Here is a 22,982-nt window from a genome sequence, read left to right on the forward strand (position 1 = left end):
GATGTTTCAATGCGTTGTAAACCACTTTGAGGTTTCCCCCCCTTTAAAAGCAGCATCAAAGTGAAATTAATACTTATTTATTTTAATTTAATTTATATACTGCCTTGTACCCAGGGGTCTCAGGGCGGTTCACAGTACAAAACCAAGATATAGAACCACAAAATACATGATAGAAATAAAAACAACACCCCAATAGCCCCCTCTTCCTCCAAAAAATCACACATTTTAAAAGGGCATAGGATGGAAATCAGTTCCCTGGGCAGAGCATTCCACAGACGGGGAGCCACTGCAGAGAAGGCCCCGTTCTCATGTTGCCACCCTCCGGACCTCTCGAGGAGGAGGCACACATAGAAGGGCCTCAGAAGATAATCTCAGGGACCGAGTAGGTTCATATGGAAAGAGGCGGTCCTTGAGGTATTGTCCTGAATAAAAAACCTCATTGCTAAAAAAAAAAAAAGAAAAGGAAAAAAAGGCGCTTAGTCATTCCATTGCGGTGACCATAACCTGGGTTTAAGGTGCCATTTGGCGATTAGCTTATATATCTGAGTTTCTAACACTGTGAATATGGATTCACTTTGCGTCTACCTCAAATGAATTTTTTGAAGCAGCGATCTTGGAGAAATTGGTATGTTGGCTGCACATAGTTTCCACACCAGCCTGTTAGCCTGAGCTGCACTTCCTGTGGCTGATTGGGAGTTGCAGTTTGGGGTGACGGAGAAATTCGAATTGGTTCTTATTCAAATGCAAGCCTACCTAAGTCCCACTTTCCGAAACAAGAAGCAAACGAAAATACACCTAGCCTTTTGAAATTTGCACTACTCTGAATTTGGCCAGGCAGTTCTCCCACCAAGTAACACGTCACAAACTGCATGTACCAGGTGGGCAAAGTGTGTACATAAATGCACATGTGGGTGAAAATAACATATTAAAAGGCATTGAATTGCAAGGGGAAATGCGTCTTTGGGGAGAAATTAGCATTGGAATGTGGGTGAATTTTTCAACGAGGGCTTAATTTCCCGCCCACCAACAAACTGCTGCGGAAGCTTTGTTCCCTGTTTAGGGAAGTTTTTAATGTCTGATGCTGTACAGCGGTACCTCTGGATACGAATGGGATCTGTTCCGGAGCCCTGTTCATATCTAGAAGCAAACGTAACTAGTGATGGCACGTCTGCGCACGAGGGTGTCGCTTTTCGACACTTCTGCGCATGCATGTGACGTCATTTTGAGCGTCTGCGCATGTGCAAGCGGCAAAACCCGGAGGTAACGCGCTCTGTTACTTCTGGGTTGCTGCGGAGCGCAACTCGTACGTGCTCAACCCAAAGCACATTCAACCCGAGGTATGACTGTATTGTTTTTAATATTTAGTTGGAAGCCACCCAGAGTGGCTGGGGAAACTCAGCCAGATGGGCGGGATATAAATAATAATAATAATAATAATAATAATAATAATAATAATAATTTATTATTATTATTACAGTGGTACCTCAGGTTACGTATGCTTCAGGTTACATACGCTTCAGGTTACAGACTCCGCTAACCCAGAAATATTACCTCGGATTAAGAACTTTGCTTCAGGTTGAGAACAGAAATCGTGCTCCGGCGGCACGGCAGCAGGAGGCCCCATTAGCTAAAGTGGTGCTTCATGTTAAGAACAGTTTCAGGTTAAGTACGGACCTCCGGAACGAATTAAGTACTTAACCTGAGGTACCACTGTATTATTATTATTAAACTGAAGCTTTGAAAAATGAGAATCTGACATTGGCACATTCTTGGCACAAATGTAAGCCTTGAAACATAAGAATTCGATATTGGCACATCCTAAAGTTGAAAACATCTGGGAGCATGTGACCCAGGTAGACTCTGAAGCCGGCTGGTAATATCTCTTCGGAGTAACCTGAGGTGGCTTTGGAGAAAGCTTTTTTTGGATGAATCTGTGCAGAGGGCTTAGCCGGTCGGCTGTGATGTCACTTAAGCCTTAAACAACACAATCCGATTTAGCTTGGCCGGGCAGGGGAGGGTTGCAAAGAGCGATGCAGAAGGGTTCAAGAGGCGAGGGTATGTGTTTGTATGCCAGGACTAATCCCTTCTTAGCAAAATGAGTTAATTCTGCTTCTCCCTGCTCTTCATCTCTGCCCCAGGTGTGGCCTGTACTGTTATCCTCATGTACATCCTCTGTACGGACTGCTGGCTGATTGCAGCTGCGTACCTGGCCTGGCTTGTGTTTGACTGGAATACTCCGAAGAAAGGTAGGTGAATAGCTCAGTCGGCAAGGCTGGGGGTTCGAGTCCCACGTTGGGCAAAAAGATTCCTGCCTTGCAGAGGGTTGGACTAGATGACCCTCAGGCATAGCTGTCAACGTTTCCCTTTTTTTTAAGGGAAACCCCCTTATTCCGAATAGGATTCCTCGCAAGAAAAGGGGAAAGTTGACAGCTATGCCCTCAGGGTCCCTTCCAACAATACAGTGGTACCTCGGGTTGCATACGCTTCAGGTTACAGATGCTTCAGGTTACAGACTCCGCTAACCCAGAAATACTACCTCGGGTTAAGAACTTTGCTTCAGGATGAGAACAGAAATTGTGTAGCAGCAGCGCAGCAGCAGTAGGAGGCCCCATTAGCTAAAGTGATTCCTGGACTGTCCATGGGCTGGATTGAGAAGGAAATTGGGCCTTAGTTTGCCTACCCATGTACAGTGGTACCTTGGGTTACATACGCTTCAGGTTACTGACTCTGCTAACCCATAAATACTACCTCGGGTTAAGAACTTTGTTTCAGGATGAGAACAGAAATCGTGCTCCAGTGGCGCTGCAGCAGCAGGAGGCCCCATTAGCTAAAGTGGTACCTCAGGATAAGAACAGTTTCAGGTTAAGAACGGACCTCCAGAACGAATTAAGTTCTTAACCAGAGTTACCACTGTACAACTCTATGATTTTATGCATTGAGGTGGAGGCAACAGCCTCAATGTGGTCCGTATCCCTGCTTCATCCCAAATCCATGCAGAGTTTTTTAAGAGGGGAAAATCTTCATACCTTCCAAGCCTTTGAACCAGGCATAGGCAAACTCTGCCCTCCAGATGTTTTGGGACTACAACTCCCATCATCTCTAACTAACAGGACCAGTGGTCAGGGATGATGTGAGTCGCAGTCCCAAAACATCTGAAGGGCCAAGTTTGGCCATGCCAGCACTAGAGGATTTGAAGCAAAATGTCTCCAGTATGCTGAAGACACACAGCTCTAGCTCTGCATAACATCTGAATCGGGCATGGACCAGGGTCTGGGTTCAGTGATGAGCTGCTTGAGGGCCATTAAAGCATCTTAAAAAGCAGAGACATCACCTTGCCAACAAAGGTCTGTATAGTTAAAGCTATGGTTTTCCCAGTTGTGATGTATGGAAGTGAGAGCTGGACCACAAAGAAGGCTGATCGCCGAAGAATGGATGCTTTTGAATTCTGGTGCTGGAGGAGACTCTTGAGAGTCCCATGGACTGCAAAAAAATCAAATCTATTCATTCTGAAGGAAATCAGCCCTGAGTGCTCACTGGAAGGACAGATCCTGAAGCTGAGGCTCCAATACTTTGGCCACCTCATGAGAAGAGAAGACTCCCTGGAAAAGACCCTGATGTTGGGAAAGATGGAGGACACAAGGAGAAGGGGATGACAGAGGGCGAGATGGTAGGACAGTGTTCTCGAAGCTACCAGCATGAGTTTGACCAAACTGCGGGAGGCAGTGGAAGACAGAAGTGCCTGGCGTGCTCTGGTCCAGGGGGTCACGAAGAGTCGGACACGACTAAACAACAACAAAGTTGAAACCCTGTGGGTGAATTCACACCCATTTTCCAAGTAGGAGCTTAGTACAGTGAGCACGGACCCATTTGAACCCCAGTTCACCCCATTCCTTTGCTGTGCTGATACTCTGTTGATACCAGCGGGAATTGTTATTGTTAGTTACATATTCTATTTATCACCCACGCTTCTTCAAAAGGAGGGAGGGTTACAGCAAATCTTTAAACCAGGCATAGGCAAACTCCAGATGTAGTCCAGATGTCTTGGGACTACAACTCCCATCATCCCTAGCTAATGGGTCCAGTGGTCAGGGATGATGGGAATTGTAGTCCCAGAACATCTGGAGGGCCGAGTTTGCCTATGCCTGCTTTAAATGGAGGCGATCATAGGGTCCAAGATCCCATAAAATATTTCAGGGATCTGGGCTCCCCCACAGTTGATGGGCAATGCCATTCCAATGGTCTGTGTGTGCCATGTCTTGTGACTGATTTTGTGGGGTGGGGCTTAACCTGCTCCCCCAATATTTAAGTTGGCACACTTGGAGGTGATCCAGGGCCTTCCTTGGGTTTTTGTCTCTTTTTAAAAGAACCCACTTCCCAGGGTCTGCGCCTTCTTCCCACCAGCTTTCCGTTTTATCCACCCAGACTTTGACAACTGCACATTCCATGCCTGGTCTCTTTCATCTGTTCTTTCTGATCAACCACTGACAGCTGCTCCATTAATTATTATTATTTTTAATCCCAAAAGGTGGTAGAAGATCGCAGTGGGTCAGAAACTGGGCTGTCTGGAGATATTTCCGGGACTACTTCCCGATCCGAGTAAGTACTGCTGCGACCTGTTTTTCTCTGGCTTCCTTTTTTAAAAAAAATAAATTAATTGGGAGAAGCCTTCCTTGAAAAGGCCAGTCCGCGTTGCTTCTTGTCTTATCGTTCTGGCCATGCTGGGCTTGCAGAAAAGCCTGTTTTATGGGTTCGTTAGTGGATGGGTGGTGGTTTTGCCATTGTTGGCCTTCATCTCTTAAGGCCGGGATAGAAAACTGGCGCCTTCTAGCTGTGGAGGACTACAACCCCTCTCCCCTGGGGCTGAAGGGGGCTGATGTTCCATAACATCTCAGGCCTCAGAGGTCCTCCGTCTCTGTGCTTAATAATAATAATAATAATAGTTTATACCCTGGGTTTCCTCAGCCACTCTGGAAGACTTATAGCACATATAAAGCCACAGAAAAACATCAACCTTTAAAAACTTCCCTGAACAGGGCTGCCTTCAGATGTCTTCTAAAAGTCAGATAGTTGTTTATTTCCTTGACATCTGATGGGAGGGCGTTCCACAGGGCGGGCGCCACCACCAAGAAGGCCCTCTGCCCTCACTTCTTAAATAAAAAAATAATAATAACTTAATAACTTAAATAAAATAAAAAATAGTCAAATAAAAAAATAACTTAAATAAAATAAAATATAATGAGAGTAATAATAATAATAATAATAATAATAATAATAAATTATTATTATTATTATTTATACCCCGCCCATCTGGCTGGGTTTCCCCAGCCACTCTGGGCGGCTTCCAACTGAATATTAAAAACAATACAGAACCAGACATTAAAAACTTCCCTAAACAGGGCCACCTTCAGTTGTCTTTTAAAAGTAGAATAGTTGTTTATTTCCTTGACATCTGCTGGGAGGGCGTTCCACAGGGCAGGCACCACCACCAAGAAGGCCCTCTGCCTGGTTCCCTGTAACCTCACTTCTCGCAGGGAGGGAACTGCCAGAAGGCCCTCGGAGCTGGACCTCAGGGTCTGGGCTGAATAATGCAGAACGTTATAATCTTGTGAAATGCACCCAGGGTGGCTTTGAGGAAATTAAAAGGTGTGGGTTCAGCAACTCCTTGTATCATAGTTGCAGCAAGAGCTGGATGGAAAGCCAAAAAATAACAATAATAATAATAATATTTTTTTATTTGTACCCCGCCCACTCTGGGCGGCTTCCACAAAGACCAAAAATACACTAATATGTCATACATTAAAAACTTCCCTGAACAGGGCTGCCTTAAGATGTCTTCTGAATGTCAGGTAGTTGTTTATCTCTTTGACATCTGATGGGAGGGCGTTCCACAGGGCGGGTGCCACCACCAAGAAGGCCCTCTGCCTGGTTCCCTGTAGCTTTGCTTCTCGCAAAGAGGGGAAAAGTTGTGCAGATAAAATATCTCAAAAGAGGATTAGGCAATGAGAGAGTTTGATTCCTCCTGGTTGCCAGCCTTTCGTAGTTGGAGTTCTGTAGCTTTGACAAGGGCCACTGAGGAATAGCCAATGGTTGTGTTCTCTACGCCTTTTGCTTTCTAAAATGAGATATGGCTTACAAAAGTAGAATCAATTTACCCTGGAGGGTGGAAATGAACGACAGAGAAGACAGACAGCTGCTAATGTTAACCTGAAACTTTACCCTAGAAATTGGGCTGTTTCTGGTGTCTGAAAAATGGGTCCATTTCCCATATTCTCGTAAACTTGAGTCAGCAACCTTGGAGTCTTGTTTGGAATGGTTTTACTTGTGTGATTATATTGCCGTAAGTTGCCCTTCCAGCTTAGGTGAAGAACAGGGCAAGATGTCTTATAAATGAGTAACTAAGTACCAAGTGATGTAATTTATTTCAAAATATTTTCGGGGCAAAGCATCCGAAAGAGCTTCCGATAAAGACAACTAAAAACCAGTTAGACATTGATGTTGCAAAAAGCAAGAAATAAAGATCTTATTAATAACAACAACAATATTTCTAGAGCACCCTTCATCCGAGGATCACAAGGCAGTTTACAATTTTTTTAAAAAACCCCCAAAACACATAGCATAATAACAAATGAAAACATTATTCCCTCCTGGTTTAAAAGGCCATCGATTGTGGAATACCTTAGTGGAATATATGAAAAAGGATATAACGCAAAGCTGTGCGACAAAACCATGGTAATAGAAATAGTATAATGAGAATGATTGGAAATTTTAAGCAGAAATTTTTATTTGATGGACATGATTTTGTATATATTTTTGGGTTCTTTTTTCTTTTTCCTTTGTCTTTTCTTTCTTTTCTTTTTTGTCTTTTTAACTTTTTTCTTATTCTTATGCCGTGATATTTTTGCTTCTGTACTGAATATTTCTATACTAACCTTCATTGTAAATTATCATTTACGTCTGTATTTTAAACCGATAAAGATTTACCATGAAAAATAAATAAATAAAAGGCCATAGATTGTTTAACTAGCCAAAGGCCTAGGAGAAGAATTTTTGTCTGTCGCCTGAAGATATGAAACTAAGGTGCCTGGGGGAGAGCATTAAAAAAAACGAGGAGCCACCACAGAGAAGCCCCTGTTCTTGTGTAACCTCTTGCGGTGGAGGCACCAAGAAGGGCCTTAGATGACAATCTCAGGGTCCGGGTAGGTTCATATAGAGAGAGGTGATCCTTAAGGTATTGTGGTCCTGAGCCATTTTATAGGTCAGAACCAGCACATTGAATTGCACCCGGAAACTTTTTCTTTCTTTTTTCAAAAAATAACTTTTATTGAATGATTTTATGTTACACAAAAACATTACAACCATACTACCACTAAATATAATTGATAGATAAAAATTACATACATCAATATTTAGTTTATTTGTTATTTACCGTCTTATTTCCTCCCAAACATTCCATAGAAAAACACACATATGTACAGACACACACACACACAAAATGATAACAATGAAAGTAAATATTCCCCCCCCCTTTATTTTACAAAGTCTTTTCTTCAGCTTTGACTTCCTATCAAGTCCCTTTGCGTATATTTTATCTTACAATCGAATGTACACCAAACAATAAACCTTTCTATATATATTTTCCAATACGTTCTGAAAACATAATAAATTCCTAATTGTTGTCCACCTCCTTTTAATTCCTTTATCACTAGAATGCTAGCACAGAGTCAAAATTATGATTGTATTTTTGAACATATCTTCTATAACCATCCCATTTTTCCTGCAAATTTTTGCTTTGAGTTTCCTCTGAGTTTGCTAGTCAATTGAGTCGTCTCCACAAATTCCTGTAATTTGATTTGGAATTGGACCCGGAAACTAATTGGCAGCCAGTACAGTGGGGCCAGGATTGGTTATAATATGCTCAAACCTTCTTGCCCAGCTTGGCTTCAGAATTCTGCACCAGCTGAATTTTCTAAACAGCCTTTAGAGGCAGCCCTAACGTGTTGCAATAATCTAACCTCGAGGTTACCAGAGCATCCATCAAGTTATGTTGTGTTACGCTTAACTTGCCAATTTCGATAGAAAAGGCTGTTAAAAGGCCCAGAACAAGACAGGCTGGGGTTTTTTTGCTTTCTTCAGACACGGTAAAAACACCTGACCCCCATTCTCTGCCTGTAAATGCACAATAAATGCGGCTCTGATAACATTTCCTTGCCGTGGGATCACATTCATCCAGTGCTTTACCAACTGCACTGGCTCCCGGTGGAGTACAGGGTCAGGTTTAAGGTGCTGGTTTTGACCTTTAAAGCCCTACATGGCCTAGGACCCTCGTACCTACGGGACCGCCTCTCCTGGTATGCCCCGCGGAGGACCTTAAGGTCCACAAATGACAACACTTTGGAAGTCCCAAGTTGCAAGGTGGTTAGATTGGTCTCAACTAGGGCCAGGGCCTTTTCAGTACTGGCCCCGACTTGGTGGAATGCTCTGTCTCATGAGACCAGGGCCCTGCAGGATTTGATTTCTTTCTGCAGGGCCTGCAAGACAGAGTTGTTCCACCTGGCCTTTGGCTTGGAGCCAATTTGATTCCCTCCCCCTCTTTCTTTTCCCTTTTTCCTCCTGTGATGAGGCTGCATTTTAATGTTTCAATCTTTTAATGTTGTATTTTAATCTTGTTTTTAAGTTGTATTCATTCAACTTGTTTTTATTATTGCTTGTTAGCCGCCCTGAGCCCGGCCTTGGCTGGGGAGGGCGGGGTATAAATAATTATAATAGTGGTCTAAACCCCTGAGCCTCTTGGGCTTGCCGATCGGAAGGTCAGCGGTTCGAATCCCCATGACGGAGTGAGCTTCTGTTGCTCTGTCCCAGCTTCTGCCAACCTAGCAGTTCGAAAGCACACCAGTGCAAGTAGATAAATAGGTACCACTGCGGCGGGAAGGTAATTATAATTATAAAAGGGCACATTCATGTAAAAACACGCTGATTCCTGGACCGTCCATGGGCCAGATTTAGAAGGCGATTGGGCCGGATCCGGCCCCTCAGGCCTTAGTTTGCCTACCCATGCATTACATGAATCTGCTGCCCAGTTTTTGCTTGTCGGGTAACTACAGCTGACCCTAACTCTGCCCAAGTGTGCATGGTTTCAAACAGCTGCGCCTTTTAAGAAACAATCTTGAGTGTGTCTCTGAGCCTGTAATGTGAGAGAAGACCTTTATTGTATTTTTCTTGTGACGGAGAGCCTTTTGTTTTTCTTATGCAACAGCAAAGGAAAGAAGGCTGTTCAACCGGACGGGTTTTTTCCTGTTTTTGTTCTTACCTAGCTATCTGGAGACGGAACAGCAACGTGGGGCTTATGAATTCTTAGGGCACGTAAACTGAGCTGCTGTGGTCAAGATAAAGTTGCCATTCCAGAGCTAGACAAACTGCCAAGATCTCTCTCTCTCTCCTCCATCTCAAGGGAGCAACTTTTCTCTCCATTTTAGTGGAAGTAGCTTGCATTTCTTCTGTTCCGGTGAAGTATCTTACATTCATTTTATCTCTCTGTCTCTCCTCCTCCCTCCTCAGCTCGTAAAAACCCACAACTTGGCAACGCACAGGAATTACATCTTTGGTTACCACCCGCACGGCATCATGGGGCTGGGCGCCTTCTGTAACTTCAGCACAGAAGCCACGGGCGTGAGCCAGAAGTTTCCTGGGATTCGGCCGTACCTCGCGACGTTAGCCGGGAATTTCAGGATGCCCATTTTGAGGGACTACTTGATGTCTGGGGGTAAGGATTCGAAAACCTGCCGACACGGTGCATTTTCAACATGGCAATAAGTCACAGGTGGCACTGTGGTCTAAACCCCTGAGCCTCTTGGGCTTGCCTATCGGAAGGTCGGCGGTTCGAATCCCCATGACGGAGTGAGCTTCTGTTGCTCTGTCCCAGCTCCTGCCAACCTAGCAGTTCGAAAGCACACCAGTGCAAGTAGATAAATAGGTACCACTGTGGCGGGAAGGTAAACAGCGTTTCCATGCGCTCTGGTTTCCGTCACTGTGTTCTGTTGCGCTGGAAGGGGTTTAGTCCTACTGGCCACATGACCCAGAAAGCTGTCTGCGGACAAACGCCGGCTCCCTTGGCCAGAAAGCGAGATGAGCGCCGCAACCCCATAGTCACCTTTGACTGGACTTAACCATTGAGGGGTCCTTTACCTTTTACCAATGGAATGTGACTCAGTGGGAGAGTAATTTGCTTGGCATGCAAAGAGTCCCGGGTTCAATAGGGCTGGGGAGGATACCCTCTCAGAAACCCTGGAGAGCTGCTGTCGGTCAGTGCAGACAGTATTGATGTAGATGAACCCCAAGCTTCTTATCCCTGTTGCTTGACACATTTAAATGAAAATGCTCATTATCTGGGTTAATAGAAGCAGCAGCAACAACAACCACTTTATCATTTATACCCTGTCTATCTGACTGGGTTTCTCCAGCCACTCTGGGTGGCGTAAAGCAATATATAAAACATTGGTCTGCTCACGTGTACACATTTATTTATAAGAACGTTTCTATGTGGCCAAAGAAGGAAAAATAATCCAAGGCAGAAAAAGAGCACTGAAGCCACTGTTGTTGTTGTTTTGTATTTCTCCTTCTGGTTTAGAAGAGGGCTGGATGTGTGTGTGTGTCTGTAAGACAGGGAAGCTTCTCTCCCCCCCCCCCATTTTTTTAAATTTTATTTTTTACCAACCACCAAAACACAAACAGTGGAAACCCCCCCCCCAGGAGGCTGATACATTGGGTATACAATATTCAATAATATATATATTCAACAATATTCAATAATAACATATTCAAATTAAGCATATGTACACTTCTATATGGGATGCAGGTGGCACTGAGGGTTAAACCACAGAGCCTAGGACCTGCCAATCAGAAGGTCGGCGGTTCGAATCCCCGTGACGGGGTGAGCTCCCGTTGCTCGGTCCCTGCTCCTGCCAACCTAGCAGTTCGAAAGCACGTCAAAATGCAAGTAGATAAATAGGTACCACTCCGGCGGGAAGGTAAATGGCGTTTCTGTGCACTGCTCTGGTTTCGCCAGAAGCGGCTTAGTCATGCTGGCCACATGACCCGGAAGCTGTACTCCGGCTCCCTCGGCCAATAAAGCGAGATGAGCGCCGCAACCCCAGAGTCAGCCACGACTGGACCTAATGGTCAGGGGTCCCTTTACCTTTATAAGCTACTGAAGGTAATGGGGCCCTTTATATGTCCAGCTGTCCTTTGTCAACAACAAATGGTCGCTGTTTTTTTGTGTTGAATATATGCTATATGGTCATTTATGGACCTAATAGGTCAGGCATGTCCAAAGTCTGTTCTGGGGGGGTCTAATCCGGCCTGTGGAAGTTCATTTCCTGGGGTAAAATCCTGAAAAAACCCACCCTCAACAACTTCAACCCTAAAAAAAGCACAAGAATTTCAACCCTAAAAATTAAGCTCAACAACTTTGGGGTAAAATCCTAAGAAAGGTCAACTACTTCAATCCCAAAAAACAACTCTGGCTGGCCCTTTGGTCGGCCCTCACTTCATCAAATCTGGCCCTCTTGGAAAAAAGTTTGGACACCACTGTGTCCAAACTGGAAGCCCAGAAGAAAGGAACATGACAGAGCCGAGGGCAAGGGACAGATCTGCTTCCACATGCCAGCCCCTCCATAGGGTGCGCATAGAGGCTTTTTCATGCTCTCCTACACATAAATACTGGCTGTACAAATTCAATAGGCTGTACAGTCTGGCCAAGGCTAGATTTAGGTTTGATAAGGGCCTAAGCCAGGCATGGCCAAACTCGGCTCTCCAGATATTTTTGGGACTACAATTCCCATCATCCCTGACCACTGGTCCTGTTAGCTAGGGATCACGGGAGTTGTAGGCCAAAAACTGTTGGAGGACCGAGTTTGCCTATGCCTGCCCTAAGCTACTGAAGGTCATGGGGCCCTTTATTTGTCCAGCTGTCCTTTGTCAACAACAAATTGTCGCTGTTTTTTGCACTGAATATATGCTACATGGTAATTTATAGACCTAATAGGTAGCTAAAGCCATTTGCACATGTTGCCATGCAACCCGTCCATGCAGAATATGGGCACCCTGTATGTAGGAAGGAGCAAACCAGTGATATTTGAGGGAGCAGGCTAGCAGATGGGGGTCCATGACTTACATCGTAGGAGCCTACACAACACAAAACACTATTGCTGTATGTTTTATGTTGCTGTATGTTTTATCCCCCTTAAAATGTTTTGGGGGCCCCCAAGAGAGTGGGGTCCTAAGCTATAGCTTTTTGGGGGCCCCCAAGAGAGTGGGGTCCTAAGCTATAGCTTGTTTAGCTTCTACGTAAATCTGGCACTGATCGGCACCACGCTCTAACCAACTGAGCTATCCAGATGTTGCAGGAAACAGGAACAAGATTGTTGGTCGTTGTCGCTATTTATCCACTGTCTTACACACACACACACGTGTCCAAAGGAGATGTGCAACATGCAAGAGAAACAGTTCAAAAACGCCACAGAAAATAACCAAAGAAAGGCAGCAGGTAAACTTAAAAACCGTAAATACAGTCATACCTTGGTTAAAGTAGCTTTGGGTTGAGCATTACTTCTGGGTTTCGCAGCTCGCGCATGCGCAGACGCTCAGAATGATGTCATGTGCATGCGCGGAAGCGGCAAATTGAGACCCGTGCACGCGCAGACGTTGGTTGCGTTTGTTTCAGGATGCGAACAGGGCTCCGGAATGGATCCCGTTCACATCCAGAGGTACCACTGTAATGGTTTTCACCGAGCCAAGTCACTTCATCGGCTTGGGGGAACAGGAAGCAGTTTTTAGGAGAGGGTGGCTAATCTGGACAGCATATTTAGGCTGTTTCTCCTTTCAGAATCTGAAACACAAAAGGTCCTGCAGGCTGCTACGCTTTCTAATGCTAACACCCCCCCAAAAAATGTCAGTTTCCTTCCTGGCTAATACAAATAGCCAAGGGCAAACAGACGGGGCAATTCTCCAGATCTTTCCACACCACTGGCCTCCCCAGCGAAGGTGAGGGAGAGGAAGCAAGAAACATGCAATGGGGGTGGGCGAGAGGCTCCTTAATCCTGGCCAGGGGTCCTCCAAGGTCCCCATCTGGTGGCTTGAGGAGAGGCTGAGGGCCTAAGCAAGCGGCCAACTGCCCTAGGCAGCCCACAAAGCCAGCAGGCAAGAAACAGACCTCCTTAGGAGCTTCTCCGTCTGGTCAGTGAGAGAGAGGAGGATTGGTTTGAGAAGATATTGAATTATTTGAGTAGGTCTGAACCATTTGGGGCAATTAAAATGTTGAAAGTTAAATAAACCTTGTGGAAGGAGGAGTGTTAAGGTACAGTGGTACCTCGGGTTACAGACGCTTCAGGTTACAGACTCTGCTAACCCAGAAATAGTACTTCAGATTAAGAACTTTGCTTCAGGATGAGAACAGAAATCGTGTTCCGGCGGCGTGGTGGCTGCGGGAAGCCCCATTAGCTAAAGTGGTGCTTCAGGTTAAGAACAGTTTCAGGTTAAGAACGGACCTCCAGAGCGAAGTGTAAGATAAAAACGCCGTTTACCTTCCCGCTGGAGCGGTACCTATTTATCTACTTGCACTTTGATGTGCTTTCGAACTGCCAGGTTGGCAGGAGCAGGGACTGAGCAACGGGAGCTCACCCTGTCGCGGGGTTTTGAACTGCCGACCTTCTGATCGGCAAGTCCTAGGCTGTGGTTTAACCCACAGTGCCACCCCTACGGTCCCTTCTACAATTCTATGATTTTCCCATTTGTCTGAATTTTTTTTCTCTCTCCGAACGTCCAGGTATTTGCCCTGTGAATCGGGACACCATAGACTACATCCTTTCCAAGAATGGGAGCGGCAACGCCATTGTGATTGTGGTGGGGGGCGCTGCCGAGTCCCTGAACTGTGCCCCCGGCAAAAACTCTGTGACCTTGAGGCATCGGAAGGGCTTTGTGAAGCTGGCGTTGCGCCACGGGTAAGCAGGAGAGAGAACGACCTTAATCTTTCATATATAATTTTCAACAGTAATTAAACATACTTTTACATCTTATTCAAATTTTTGACTTCCATCAATCCTGTCTGAAAATTTTCCAGTCTAATCTCTCAGTATGCATTTCTTATCTTCCCTATTACATTTCAAACTCATAACCAATATCTCTCTCTTTTTCTACTTTTTAACACTTCGTATATTTCTCCTTACAAAATTAGCGTAATTTGTTGATTCCAGTTGCTCTTCAAATAATTCATATACTTCTTCCAATCTTCTGTAAATCTCTGGTCCCGCAGGTTTTGAATCCTTCCTGTCATTTTGTCCAATTCTGCATAGTCCATTAATTTCGTCTGCCATTCTTCTTTCTTTCTTCTTGTTTCCATTTCTGGGATAACAAAACTCTTGCTGCAGTTGTTGCATATAAAAACAATTTAACATCTTGCCTATTAATGTCCTGACCTATAATACCAAGTAAAAATGCTTCTGGTTTTTTTTTAAAAAATGTATATTTCAACATCTTTTTCATCTCATTATATATCATTTCCCAGAAGTTCTTTACTTTTTTACATTCCCACCACATATGATAAAAAGTTCCTTCTTTTTCTTTACACTTCCAACATTTATTATTTGTCTTATATGTTTTAGCTAATTTCTCTGGTGTAATATACCATCTATACATCATTTTCATCATATTCTCTTTCAAAGCATTACAGGCTATATAATATACAGCTCAAAGAATGGGAAAGGTTGTGGAATGAAAGGATAAATTTTGCAGCCTGTCTTTTGCCCAATGTATCATTACTGATTTCATTTCCTCATCTTTCACTGTGATCAGTAGATACGCAATTGCTTCTCGATTCGTATTGTGTTATTTTATGCCCTGTTATTTTTATCGATTAGAAATCATTTACTGTAATTGTTAGAAGAGTGGATTTAATTATTATTTGCCGATATTTAATTTGATTGCATACTCTTATAGATAGAGATAATTTATTACGGTCGGAGACCAGCTTATAAAACACACTTGGGGGTACAATCCCAGAAGGAAAACATTTAAAACAATGTACGACAATAAATTTAAAATTTTTAAATGCGATAAGTGTATAGACACTTAAATAAAAATAAATAAAGGGCTTAAAGTTTTAAGCGTACTATTATATCCGAATGGATTATTGAATATTACTTTATTTTTAAAAAAACATTTTTATTTGCTCTTACCAATACAAAGTTATAAAAATCCAAATATATATCCATATACGTACAGAGATTTCTCCAAATATCAGGACTTTCCCCCACCCCCTCCATAGGGTCCCATTTTAAGCATTTAAAACTGCATCTTCTTCCAAACTCTAACTTTTATATCAGTCCATATTATCCATGGTAATTGTTATGCTACATGTGAAATCAAGCAGAGACATCACCTTGCCAACAAAGGTCCGTATAGTTAAAGCCATGGTTTTCCCAGTAGTGATGTATGGAAGTGAGAGCTGGACCCTAAAGAAGGCTGATCACCAAATAATTGATGCTTTTGAATTCTGGTGCTGGAGGAGACTCATGAGAGTCCCATGGACTGCAAGAAGATCAAACCTCTCCATTCTGAAGGAAATCAGCCCTGAGTGCTCACTGGAAGGACAGATCCTGAAGCTGAGGCTCCAAGACTTTGGCCACCTCATGAGAAGAGAAGACTCCCTGGAAAAGACCCTGATGTTGGGAAAGATGGAGGGCACAAGGAGAAGGGGGCGACAGAGGACGAGATGGTTGGATAGTGTTTTCGAAGCTACCAGCATGAGTTTGACCAGACTGCGGGAGGCAGTGGAAGACAGAAATGCCTGGCGTGCTCTGGTCCAGGGGGTCACGAAGAGTCGGACATGACTAAACGACTGAACGACAACATGTGAAATCAAAATCCTGCCAATGTTTCCATCTGCTTACAGTGGTCTCTTAGATAACTTATAACAGTACTTTGTTTTAAAGTTATGTTCCTATGATGGCATTTTTGTATTGGATCAGATTATTAAAAAGGTGTGCGATCTCTGCTGTTTCTTCGGCTTACCCCAAGTATAGCAATATAGAAAGGAGGTATGCAAGCTAAAAGTGAGATGAAATGACGTAAAATGCTTATTCCGCTGACAGAGCATGCAAAAACAAAACAAAAAAGGGATACCATTTTCACCAGGGTGGATAAAAATCAATGATTTTTTTAAAAAAATGATGTTTTAAAATTTAAATCGGATTTTTTAAATTTAAATTGGATTTTTAAAATAAAATGCTATTGGAGGGGAAATCTTTCTAAAGATAGTTTTCTATTTAAGTTACATTATATTCCAAAGGCAATCCATCAGGAAATAAGGATTTGTTTTAAGTTTTTCATGTGTGCTGAAAGTCAGTCTAATTTTTTTTTAATCGTTTAACCACATCAGTTAACAAACGTGGATACATATGCTATAATGTTATTGTTTTAGTTAAGTAAATTGTTTAAATTGTTACTGAGGAAATGATTGTTTTTCTCCTTCCAATAAAGAACAGCAGAAAAGTTGTCCAAAAATAAACAGTTAACTTACTAAACCTCACCATAATTTCATAATTCTCTGTCTCTGTGTATTTCTAACAGTGTAACCAAATCAGTAATTTTTGATATAACTGTGAAAACTGCTCTGAAAATTTTTTTATTCCAAAAACGAAACCTTCATCTGGTTTGTAAATATTAAGGTTATACCAGCGAGGAATGAGTCTTTCTGTAAAAAATTAAATTAAATTAAATCAAGTCTTACTGACTAGTGATTTAAATCGGTTTGATTTAAATCAAGTCCACCCTGATTTTCTTTCACACCTCTCTTCCAGAGCGGATTTGGTTCCCGTGTACTCCTTTGGCGAGAACGAAGTCTACAAGCAGGTGATCTTTGAGGAGGGGTCGTGGGGGCGCTGGGTGCAGAAGAAATTCCAGAAGTACATTGGCGTAGCTCCTTGTGTTTTCCATGGACAAGGACTTTTCTCCCCGAACAGCTGGGGGCTGCTGCCATATCCCAAGCCCATCACCACTGTCGGTAAGGATCACAGTCGACGGAAGGAAACGTACACAACGCAATTTTTATTTATACCCCGCCCTTCCTGGTTCAGAAAACCGGACTCGGGGTGACTAACAACAAATTTAAAACTCTTAACTGATGCAACAAAAAACAGCATAAAATACAGTATAATAACAATAAATTCAGAATTCAAAAATCAATTTAGGGGGGAAATCCACCCAATAAACATTAGATGATCACCAGTGCTCGCTGGCTAAATTAGTCTAATCTACTCCAACCCCTTGCAATGCTTCTTAACCTTTATCTTGTTTCCCCTTTTTCCATTTCAGTCGGGGAGCCCATCACCGTCCCCAAAGTCGATAACCCGAGCCAGAAGGAAGTAGACTTTTATCACAGCCTCTACGTCAGCTCTCTGATCAGACTCTTTGACAAGTACAAGACGAAATTCGGCCTGCCAGAGACAGAGATCTTGGAAGTCAACTGACCGCCACGGGGAGGGAACCGGGTGCTTTCGCTCCTGCGCGCTTTTTCTGGCAGCGAGTCGCTTGGCAAACGCGGCCTCAAAAGACAATTCTCTGCCGGAGCCCAAGTTGTTTTCTGTGTGTGTTCTGGTCTGCGAATCGGGGAGGCGAGTGCGAATGCACGCGTGAGCTTTAAAAAGGATAAAAGGAAAAAAAAAATTGTCTAACTATCGAAGCTTTAGACCTTGCTAGAAACCATTGTATTTTTCTCTTTGGGACAGATCCGCCCAGCTCCAGCAATGGGACTCGGTTTTTAAGTTCCCCCCGAGGGAAGACGCTTGTTTTGCCTTTTGTTAGACTTGGACATTGGAAGCTGCCCCAAGTCCACTCAAGCTATGGGCCCATGTAGCTCAGCCCCGACTGCTCTTTGCTGACATGTCTCTGAAGGCAGAGAATTCCTTATTAATTGGATATCACCAGAGATTTAAGTTAGGAGTTAGCAAGGCGTGTGTGCTCTGCTGTAGAGCCTGGCTGCCTCCAAAGTTTCGCTGCTTGCAAAACCAAAAGACAGGGCGGGTGCAAAGCACTTTTTTTGGGGTGGATGTTTTCCCCGGCCCTGAATTCTAACGCTGCCTCCTACTGGTGGCACCGCACAATGCAGGAATAGGGTCCCAGGGGATTAGAAGAATCAGAGAACTGTAGAGCTGGGACCACGAGAGTATTTTGCCCAATGGGGGTCTCAAACCCGTGACCTTGAGATTAAGAGACTCATGCGCTGCCAGCGGAGCTACGCATCTAATGTAGCAAGTGTGAACTGACCGCTGCCTCATTGGCACGCTGAAAGAATATTGCTGCCTTCGGCGGCCATGTGAGTTGTCTGTGGAGCTAGACTGGCCCTCTAGGCCGAGAACTCTGTCCCCCCGTTTAACCCCCACCCTGTGTGTGATTTTGTTCAAGCCGATGACGGGCTTGTCCAAACTGCTCCACTGTTGAAAGCAAGTGGGCCCAAGTCGTTTTCCATTCGCCCCGTGGCTTTCCCCTGGAAAACCCTTCTTTGCCTCTGAATCAGAACCAACGACAATCTGTAGAAATTGTTGACATTGGACCTAAGGTAAAGGTAAAGGTACCCCTGCCCGTACGGGCCAGTCGCCCATTGCAAGGTTTGCTATTTCAGCTGGAGAAAGCAGGTTGCCTAGTCCTCATTATTCCATAGAAAAGACAGACATTGCATAGGCAGCTCCCTCTGATTCCTGGTTTTGCAAACCCCAGAGCCCACATTTGTTTGTTCTGCAATTCACACTCATTTCTTTGTCCACACTGGGTTTTTGTACCCTTTGCCACGGGCGTTGCAGCAACTCCTATTGCTACATTACTGCTTTTTTTTCAACATATGTTTTGTAGCACAAGGGGGTTTCTGGTTGAGAAATGCATCTCCTGAAAGCACAAACAATGCAAATTCTGAGTCTTTCGTCCCATTTCACCCCCAACTCCATTTATACCTTGTTGTGTAAATGAGGCTGGGAACCAAAAACCTTCTCTGACCTTGCTGGTCCCCACAAATCTCATCTCTTTGGCTCTTCTCGTGTTGACTTTCCTGGTGTCTTTCTGTGGAGATCTGGCCCTTTGTAAAGACGGCACACTCCTTTGTGTGCCTCCCAAAGGAATGCTGGAAAAACCAGCGATATTTTCAAGCAAAATCAAGAACCGGCAATTGGCAGGCGCAGCTTTTGTGCTTGTAAAAAAGGTAAAGGGACCCCTGACAGTTAAATCCAGTCGCGAACGACTCGGGGGTTGCAGCGCTCATTTCGCTTTACTGGCCGAGGGAGCCGACGTTTGTCCACAAACAGTTTTTCCGGGTCATGTGGCCAGCATGACTAAGCCGCTTCTGGCGAAACCAGAGCAGCGCACGGAAACGCCGTTTACCTTCCCACCGAAGTGGTACCTATTTATCTACTTGCACTTTTTGACGTGCTTTCAAACTGCTAGGTTGGCAGGAGTAGGGGCCGAGCAACGGGAGCTCACCCCATCGCGGGGATTCGAACCACCGACTTTCTGATTGGCAAGCCCAAGAGGCTCAGTGATTTAGACCACAGCACCACCCGCGTCCCTTTGTGCTTGTAACGAGCAACAATTACGCTGCGCTTTGTGTGTGTGCGCGCGCGCCCATGTGTGTATGATAGAATAACTGGGTTGTGCACTTCTTTTCTACAGTGAAGCTACAGGGAGCCAGCATGGTGTAGTGGTTAAGAGCGGTGGACTCGTAATCTGGGGAACCGAGTTCGCGTCTCCGCTCCTCCACATGCAGCTGCTGGGTGACCTTGGGCTAGTCACGCTTCTCTGAAGTCTCTCAGCCCCACTCACCTCACAGAGTGTTTGTTGTGGGGGAGGAAGGGAAAGGAGGATGTTAGCCGCTTTGAGACTCCTTCGGGTCGTGATAAAGCGGGATATCAAATCCAAACACCTCTTCTTCCTGTGGTTTTAACAGGTACAAGAGTGGGAGAAAATAACGAGGCTTAGCTTTTCCCTGTTATTGGAGCGCCTAAAAGGGGAAATCCGCCTTCTACCTCTTTGCCCGTTCCCCATCCCAGGGGCCAAGTGCATGCGGCCCTTAAGGCTCCTCTGTTTGGCCCCTAAGACTCCCCCCAGGCTGTAGCTCCTCTGCAACCTCTTACTTTCATCCTCCTCCAGTTGCCTGGCTGGAGTGCGGATCCTTGACCTCTGATAATACCGCTTGCTTGTCTGGATGGAGAAGTGTGTGTGTGTGTGTGTGTGTCTAGAAACAAGCCTACTCTGCAAAGGTAAAATTCAGATTTGTTGCTGTGTCTGCAGTTGCCTCTGGCCCTGGCCACCGCTGGCATAATACGGGAGCAGCTCCCTCCAGTTCCACAGGCCGTGAAACAGGTTCCCCAGTCCCTGATTTCAAGCTCGCCCTGTCCTTTCTACCCTTATTTCATCACCCAAAGGCTTTCCTTTCCCCTCCAAGAACTCAACTCCCCAAAGATTCTCTGCTTTCTTAAATTATTCCATCCTTCCTCTCCGGCTACCCCATTCAAAATCCCTCTCAAGAACACACCTATTCTGTGAATCCTTTAGACCAGGGATGGGAGACCTGAATGCTGGACTTCATCTCTCATCGGCCCCAGCCAACATTGTCAAAAACCAGTCCACTGCAGTCCAGCAGCATTTGGAGCAGGGGTCAGCAAACTTTTTCAGCAGGGGGCCGGTCCACTGTCCCTTAGACCTTGTGGGGGGCCGGACTATATTTTGGAAAGGAAAAAAAATGTACTAGGCCCTACAAATAACCCAGAGATGCATTTTAAATAAAAGGACACATTCTACTCGTGTAAAAACATGCTGATTCCCGGACCGTCCATGGGCCAGATTTAGAAGGCGATTGGGCCAGATCCGGCCCCTGGGCCTTAGTTTGCCTACCCATGATTTGGAGAGTCCTCCGCAGCTGAAACAAAAAGATATATTTGCTCATCCCACCTTGCTTCCCACTCTTTCTCCTCCCTCTTTTCCTAGGGTCTCCTCCACTGCCCCAAGATAGAAAAGTGATTTTTGATAGAGATAAATGCATATTTACAAAAGATGACTTCCAATGTTGGGCCAGTCATCAAACGAGTAAGATTCAAAAACTAGATATACAGCAGAAAGTTCTCAAACCCCCAAATTAACTACTTGTGGTTTTTGTTTTTTACCTTCTTCCAGATATCAATTTAAAGCACATTTATGCCGCTTTTAACAGTTACGGCTCTAACCCCCCCCCCCAAAGGAATCCTGGAAACAGTAGCAAACCCAACAGCCTTCTCAATTTCCAGCACGCTGAGCAAACTCTAGTTCCCAGGTTTCTTTGAGGGTAGCCATGTGCGGACTTGGAAAATTCTCTGGGGCAGAAAACATGTTCCTTTTGCTCGTGTTCCTTTGCAAAGGTCCTTTCACATTGTTAGGCCTGTGTGTATATAACTTAAGCAGTTTCTTCCTAGCCGCGCACCCATTGAAAGCATAGGAATTCTGTTGGTGACCCAGAAACGGCAAAGGGAAGAGTTTAAATCCAGCAGGAACCCTCGAAGATGAAACACTTTTTGGCAAAACGTCGCACCTGTAAACTCTGAGGATTTCTCTGGCTTTTGAAGAACGTGATGATTATTATTCAATTCAGTGATGAATGTATATAAAGTAGCTCTTATGCACAAAGTATTGACTGTTTTTAAATGTTTACATGGATGTTGACTGATGCTTCGTAGAGAAATATATTCAGAGCCCAATGTCTGCATACATATTATACACACACACACACACACACACATATATATATATATTAAAGCGTATTGCACTATTGCATGTGTAACCTGCCGCCTTCAATTGTTTTAATCATTGAGAACGATCGAAGCTCTTAAAATGTGCCTTTGGGTAACGTGGAAAACGGGGGCTTCGGTTCCTGAGTTCTTGTTCCCCTGTGATCCTGAACATGTATAGAGGACAAATATGCTCAATTCTTTGGGCATTTTGTGGAAATACTGTACATTATTAAAAAACAAAAGATTTTTGTACAAATTTATAGAAATAAATGTAACCAAGAAAAAAAAACGCTGGCTTTTTGCGTGTTCACTGTGCCTTGTTCCAGATGTGTTTGGTGCTACACGTAAAAATTGTGCCATTATTTATATATATATAAAAAAACATTTCCTGTGAAGCACCTCAAAGCAATTGAACAATAAACCCACCGACATTGAAAACCTGGTGACTGGGAGTGGCCGCCGAAACCACATAACTCTGGTCTTGAAAGATCTACATTGTCTCCCAGTGCGTTTCCGAGCACAATTCAAAGTGTTGGTGATGACCTTTAAAGCCCTAAACGTCTCGGCCCAGTATACTTGAAGGAGCATCTCCACCCCCATCGTTCTGCCTGGACGCTGAGGTCTAGCTCCGAGGGCCTTCTGGTGGTTCCCTCGCTGCGAGAAGCCAAGTTACAGGGAACCAGACAGAGGGCCTTCTCGGTAGTGGCACCCGCCCTGTGGAACACCCTTCCACCAGGTGTCAAAGAGAAGAACAACTACCAGACTTTTAGAAGACATCTGAAGGCAGCCCTGTTTAGGGAAGCTTTTAATGTTTAACAGACAACTGTAAATAATAATAATAATAATAATAATAATAATAATAATAATAATAATTTATTATTTATACCCTGCCCATCTGGCTGAGTTTCCCCAGCCACTCTGGGCGGCTCCCAATCAAGTATTAAAAACAATACAGCTTCAGGTTACAGACTCTGCTAACCCAGAAATAGTGCTTCAGGTTAAGAACTTTGCTTCAGGGTGAGAACAGAAATCGTGCTCCGGTGGCGGCAGCAGGAGGCCCCATTAGCTAAAGTGGTGCTTCAGGTTAAGAACAGTTTCAGGTTAACTACAGACCTCCGGAACGAATTAAGTACTTAACCCGAGGTACCACTGTATTATTATTAACTGGCATAGAACAATTTCATA

At 44.3% G+C, this 22,982-nt stretch overlaps 1 protein-coding gene across 1 annotated transcript in view; it reads left to right on the forward strand.

Moving 5' to 3' along the window:
- Nucleotides 1-17,751, forward strand: part of DGAT2 (diacylglycerol O-acyltransferase 2) — a 57,128-nt gene extending 39,377 nt beyond the window's left edge. Inside the window, exons 3-8 of the mRNA XM_081860627.1 lie at nt 2,139-2,246; nt 4,526-4,596; nt 9,556-9,760; nt 13,820-13,994; nt 16,851-17,053; nt 17,365-17,751. Of these exons, the coding sequence (XP_081716753.1) occupies nt 2,139-2,246; nt 4,526-4,596; nt 9,556-9,760; nt 13,820-13,994; nt 16,851-17,053; nt 17,365-17,519 (917 nt within the window). The 3' untranslated portion in view covers nt 17,520-17,751. The remainder of the gene's footprint in view (nt 1-2,138; nt 2,247-4,525; nt 4,597-9,555; nt 9,761-13,819; nt 13,995-16,850; nt 17,054-17,364) is intronic.
- Nucleotides 17,752-22,982: the final 5,231 nt, after the last annotated feature.

Source organism: Podarcis erhardii, assembly GCF_964252035.2.
Source record: "Podarcis erhardii genome assembly, chromosome: 4".
In the NCBI taxonomy this organism is placed as follows: domain Eukaryota; kingdom Metazoa; phylum Chordata; class Lepidosauria; order Squamata; family Lacertidae; genus Podarcis; species Podarcis erhardii.